Below are 6,421 nucleotides of genomic sequence, written 5' to 3' on the forward strand. Positions count from 1 at the left end.
TAGAAGAAATGTAGGGGCTGGTTTGTAGACTGTAACATCGTGCATAAGCTTTACTTGAATCATTTAAGAGAACCTGGAACAGCTTCCACAGGATTTGCACCATATAAGCCCATGGTACAAGTGACACTAGACAGTACCAACAGTTATATATAACAGCATTTAAATGACAACTATGATTGTTTTTATTATCGCTTTCTCAGTTGCTCTAATTGGACTGCTAAATGTAAAAACATCTTGTAACCTAGGACCTCTTGTGTAACCTAGGATCCAATATAATAAGGTAGTCACTTTTATTTATAGAAAATATGGAGAAAGAGCATCATCTCTCTCCTTCTGCTATGAGAAAGAAGCTGCAGCATCATGTCATCCACACGCTACCTTAAGATTCTGTCCGTCAAAGGGCAGCGAGCCGCTGACCAGCGTGTACAGTATCACCCCCAGACTCCAAACGTCCACCTCTGGCCCGTCGTACTTCTTTCCCTGGAAAAGCTCCGGTGCTGCGTACGGCGGAGAGCCGCAAAACGTATCCAGCTTGTTGCCCAGAGTGAACTCGTTGCTGAAGCCGAAATCTGCGATCTTGATATTCATGTCTGCGTCGAGGAGCAGGTTCTCAGCCTTTGAACAGACAAACCAGTAACTTTTAGGCAATCTGCTGAGCACTGAACACTGGTCAGTGTTGGAGAGGCAGCCACATGAAGGCCAAAATGTTTAAATAATTATTTCTTCTGTATTGCTGTCATTCAGCAGCATGAAGTTTGTTTTTGATGATATTATTGATAGACTTTATTAGTGATTATTTTTTAGACAAAGCCAAACACGATAAGCACTTTTTCTGCCGTCGCTTGATTAATCATTTTGTCCATAAAGTGTCAAGAAAAGTGCCAAAAATCAAAAACCTGTTTTATTTATTTATCTACGAGTCCAAAAATCCAGGATTATAAGGCTTTAAAAAACACATAATTTCTCCTTTGTGAATGAATGAAGATTTCAACCCAGCCATCTGCTCTTTGCTGACATGTAGCTGTAGGCGAAAGACTAATTAGAAAGCTGAGATGAGTACACAGAGGACTCATCCTTCCAGCTGAAACACTGAACTGACATCCTGAGAGGCTTGCAGCTGCATGCAAACAGCACTCATCACAACATGTCTGACCGTCAAAATCTCAGCAGGTGTTGCTGCTGAAGCCACAAAAAGCCCAGAATTCCTCAGAGGCACAAAATGGCCTACAAGCCCGAGGGACAGTGTTTGGTTAAAATGTGGCTTGTATACCTCTTCTACATCGAGTGTGACATTTGGACGCGCGCTGAGCAGCTCCGTGCTGCTCTGTCATCTCCCTACTCATTGATCATTGATGAAGCTTCGCAGAGGAAACACTTTGGATGTGCAGCTGCTGGCAGAGCAGATACACGGGCCTCTCTTCTCTTAGCTACTCCCACTGATGCCGAGATAAAAATACAGAGGCATCAATATTTATAGTTGGAGAACTAAAATGGAGAGCATCACGGCTGTGAAACAGAAGAGGCGGGAGAACATGTAGACAATTTATAGGGCCACCTACTTTTTCTTTTTTTTTAACACTCCTCCCACCTCTATGGTGCAAAGATTTGTTTCATGGTGGCCATAGTGGCCAAGGACACTGTCGGAAAAGGGAAAAGATGAGCCTCACTAGCTGTGTGTGTGTTGGATTCATCTGTGGGAACATGGGAGTTAAGACGGGAATCATAAAACAGGGACTGATGTGACCTTTAATTCATGATGGACAGCAAACTCTTTAAAATCTACTGACCCTAATATAATATGTACAGTATATCAGCTTCTTAAATGTGAAGATTCTGAGGACAGAAAGAGGAGTTCAGATGGGGATCAAGTTCCTCAAATACTTCAAGTTGAAGTAGAAATACATACAATACAAATACCAGCTGGATACAAAAATAACAGTGATCCCTTTTAATCTGAATTAATGACTTTCAACTGAATGATGCATGATGCACACCACAGTGTGACCTTTAAAGGCTTTTGGATAAATACTGAAAATTCAAGTTCGATCTTTTTTTTTTTGCTGTGTTTGCATTTTTAACCACTCACCTTGAGGTCTCTGTGAACAATGTGCTTCTGGTGGCAGTACTGCACCGCCGATACAATCTGTGCCGAACGAAACACAAGTACAGCTTAGTTAAACGTTCTCAGACTGTGATAAAGGATGTGGTGTAGGAGGAGATGTGGTTGAAACTAACAGGAAAGATACAACTCAGCTAAGGTGGGGCTGACGACACCAGAGCGGTGAGAAAACAGGTTTGTGCAGTAGCTCTGTCGTACATTCGTCTGACTCGTGAGGCACGTACGAGTATTGCTAGTATCAGAGCACAAGGAGTTCCTTTGAGTGACACATTTTACAGCTTTTAAAATGATCATTTTTGAGTCTTTAGTTCCCTTCATTTTTAAGGCTTCAAGATTTGCACAGAATTTTATTTGTGTTGTCTTGAGAAACCAACACTACAAAACACAAAATGTTAGTATATCCACCAACTCAGATGCACAGAGTTTATAACTTAAACACTGGCAAAAAACACCAAACCGAGTTTTTTGCATGTTTTCAAACTGCATCAAGGTTGTGTCACAGTGCATTATGTGTGTAGTGCAATGAGCATTATCAAAACAGTTCATAAAGTAGAATGGTAACAGGGTGGGGGGTTACATAAACTTCTTCAACTGAAATTGCAGCTAGATCTGATTATCAAGGGATTGTTTCTCATTACACAATTTAAGATAGTTTTAATCTAAAATCTGATCACACCAGAGGCTGTTTCATTTATGATGCCAGATCACTGTCGTTCACTACTAATTAAACCAATACCAACACGGGCAAAAAGATACAGAGAGTCTGAGTGTTGAACATGAATACATAACAGCCAGGTGTTTTGGACCAGCTTCTTAGCACTTCACACAACAGTCGATGGCTTGTTTGTGACAGTCATGAAGAGGTAAGTGATGGGGAAGCAAGTCGGTTTAGACATCTCATCAGTCTCAACACAACAGAGACGCTTCTGTCCTCCGAGGACACACAGAGGACAGCGTCCTGTCTGAAGCACAGCCAGGAGCAGAGGTGTGAAACCAGAACACTGCAGGGGGAGAAAGCTGGGTACCTGTCTAAATTTAGCTCTGGCCTCTTTTTCCTTCATTCTTCCGTGTGCAACCAGGTAGTCAAACACCTCTCCTGCAAAAGAGCAGAAAGAGAGAAATTGAGGAAAACACTAAAAGTAGAGAATAAGCAGTGAGGAAAACGGATACGAAGAAAGTAGACAAACACAAAGTGAATCGCAGCTTCTAAAAATCTGCAGATAAAAATAACTTATACGCAGCTGGCCTGCACCATCGCCCATGTGCATGGTTCGAGGGCGTTTCTTGACCATATTGAGTTGAGCTCGGCAACGCTTCCTCCACACTGAGCCTCTCCTGGAGGCACAAAGCTGCCGCCGAGCTGAGCTCCACAGCAGCAGACCCTTCCCTCAGCCCACACGCACAACCAAAACGTGACTACACTCCCTCGTGTGTTAATTGAACTCGAGTTGCTGGTGCGTGCATGTGCACGCCCATACTCGGGTGATAGGAAAAAAAAAAAAAAAAAAAAAAAAAAAAAACAGAAAAAACCTCCCCCACTTCTCTTGAATCCTCAAAACCCTTCCGCGCTCTCGGCGCTGACCTGCAGAGGCGGCCAGAGTGTGCGATTCTGTACTTATAAGCATCAATTCATCAGCGGTCTCTGACTCAACCGCTAAAGACAGAATGAGCGTGCTGAAACTCTGCATGTCAGAGGTAAATAGCATGTCGTATGTTGTACATAAAGATGAGCTCCAGAAACAAAATTGGAAAGTACCAAGAAAACTCACAAAATACATCAATGTTCGCATTAATAAAAACTGCATGGAGAACAAAACTATAATTTTGTTGTCTTAAATGAATTTGAGGCACAAGACTGTAAGGCTTCTTAAATTCTGCCATCACTTTTCTGCACTATCAAATAATCCTGGGGCAACTTATCAAGTCGGACTCAGCCACAGTTAGAAAAGACGAATAGAATCAACTTGTCACTTTGTCATTCAGCACATACAGTTTTACAAATTTACTAATAAATCTAAAAAAAGGATCTAGGATATATACATGTAAGAATCTAAGAGAAATGAGCTGTATACATTATGGAAAAAATATACAAAATATCAGGACATAATGATATTGCACAGCAATAACAGCATTCCAGGTATGAAATTGCACTGCCCTAAATACACAGTCTCATGTGCATATATACTGGGGTGGGCAGTTTGGTTAGTTATTACACGCCACCTCTTTGCACCGAGTTTTCTGCTCTTAAACATCACACAGCAACTTACTGCCAATGGTAACACTAATATTCTGACACTAAGCAGGTATTCTATCATGATAACATTAGTTAAGCTGCACTTTTTTTCAAGCAACCTGACAGGGTCACCTTAAGATCCTGCATGACTTCTGAGAAAAATCAATGACGAACTGAAACAAGTATTAGATTTACGTCACTAAAAGCTAATGCAATTGGCCAGTGATCAGAGTTCCCATCTCAGTGATAATGTGATTTGGTACCCAACAAGCATGTCTTCACAATTTGTCGTCTCTGCTCAGCTCAGCAGTCCAATAATGAACAGCTCAAGCAATCGATGGAAAGATGTGGCATGACATGACATGAAATGAGAATTCAGAAAAAGAAAATTTCCCCCAGCTGAAGACTTCCAAGAGAAAACTCTTTGGGGGTCTTAAAGCTACATATATCTCAAGTTGGAGAGTAGGCATAGTTTATTGTAGCTGTTGCGTGCTCCCCTTCACTCCTCTTCATTCACTGCAGCACAAAACCCGACAACCAACTGACACCTCTTTCACAAGCTGCCTCAAGCAGACTGTGAGAGAAACCCTCAGCTATCCTGTGACCACGGCACCCACAGGCAAATGTATTTGGATGTCATCAGTGTTCGCAAAAGTATGTATTGAAGGATTGTTTCAAGGCTCTGAGTGACAGTTTGCACGCCCTAAAAGGTAGTATGACTGAGACTTTGATAAAGTAAGGCATGAGGAACTGTAGCAGCTGACCGTGTGAACAAGACCATAATCCCAAATTCACCTACAGAAACATTTTAATCTCCTTCATTCTTGATAAATCTTGTTCACTAAGGTTTTTTCTCTTGTCTTAGCTGAAGCTAATCTAAGAGCAAGTTAGTCTTAGCTTTTAAAGGATGCTTTTCCAACAAAGTCATTTATCCAGTGAACAACTGAAACTAATGTTTACTTTAGTGGAAGACAAAATGTTCAAATCGCAAACATGCAACACTGTAGGAACTTTCAGACATGCAGTGCCCCACAGAGCTGATGGTAGCTGACCAACATCTTTTTCCTGCTCTGACTCGTCTCCTGTGTGTTGAGTGGATTTGTTCATTTTCCGCATGGATTAATACTTATGTCACTATGTTTCAACTTTTGGGGAGTAGCTTTAAACTTTACATTCCTTTTCATATATACTGCATGTGGGATACAAATGTCTCAGAATGTGGCGATAGTTTCACGAGAGCTTTCATACAAGCATTTTGTAATTTTGGTAATAAGTATAAAAGAATGTGTTTGAACTCTACGTCTAATTAACTTATGTTTAAGTTAAATTTGGTAGTTTATAAATTATAGTAAATTTTCTGAGAATAAAAATATGTCAATGCCTATCATACAGCACTGCACAAAAGTCCGCTCATTTCTATACATTGCGGTAGGAAAATAGGTTCATTGCGTTAATAAAACATGCAAACATATAAAACAGAGTTTGTACAATTCCAATGTGCTCGAAAGCGAATATTTGGTGTGAACACCTTTAATCTTCAGTACAGCTTGAACTCTCTAAGGCAGCTTTCTTATCAAGTAGTGTTCAGGCTTCTTGAAGGACATTCAAAGCTCTACTTTAGATGTTGGCTGCCTTTTTGTTGTGCCACAATTCTTCAAAAATGTTGCTTTTCTGGCTCTGGGGAGGCCAATCCATGACTGATCGTGTCCCACTGTGGGTTTCTCTATCCAGATGTGCTTTTACTGCACTGGCACAGTTCTTATGATCACTGTCATCCTAAAAAATGAAGCCATTGCCAATCAGATGCTTTCCAGATGGCACTATGTGGTGGATTAAAATCTGACAGTATTTTTTTGAATTCATAATTACATCAATTTTACAAGATCCTTAACACCACTGGCTGAAATGCAGCCCCAAACCATGACACAGCCTCCGCCGTGTTTTATATACATTTCTAGGGCTGAACGATATATCGCATTTGCGATAATATCGCGACATGATCAAGTGCAATTTTCTAACCGCAAAGGCTGCGATTATACTCTGGACATGTCCAAATTCATGGGCTGCAT

The 6,421-nt window shown here is 40.9% G+C and overlaps 1 protein-coding gene across 17 annotated transcripts in view; it reads right to left on the reverse strand.

The window, feature by feature from the left end:
• mark3a (MAP/microtubule affinity-regulating kinase 3a) overlaps positions 1-6,421 on the reverse strand; it is a 47,565-nt gene that overhangs the window by 22,956 nt on the left and 18,188 nt on the right. For all 17 annotated transcript variants that reach the window (XM_005728607.1, XM_013909693.1, XM_013909691.1 and 14 more), the window contains exons 6-8: positions 3,145-3,215; positions 2,087-2,143; positions 379-615 (exon numbers count right to left, since the gene is read on the reverse strand). In XM_005728607.1, the coding sequence (XP_005728664.1) occupies positions 379-615; positions 2,087-2,143; positions 3,145-3,215 (365 nt within the window). The remainder of the gene's footprint in view (positions 1-378; positions 616-2,086; positions 2,144-3,144; positions 3,216-6,421) is intronic.

Source organism: Pundamilia nyererei, unplaced genomic scaffold (genome assembly GCF_000239375.1).
Source record: "Pundamilia nyererei isolate P.nyererei 1_Seehausen unplaced genomic scaffold, PunNye1.0 scaffold00029, whole genome shotgun sequence".
NCBI lineage: Eukaryota > Metazoa > Chordata > Actinopteri > Cichliformes > Cichlidae > Pundamilia > Pundamilia nyererei.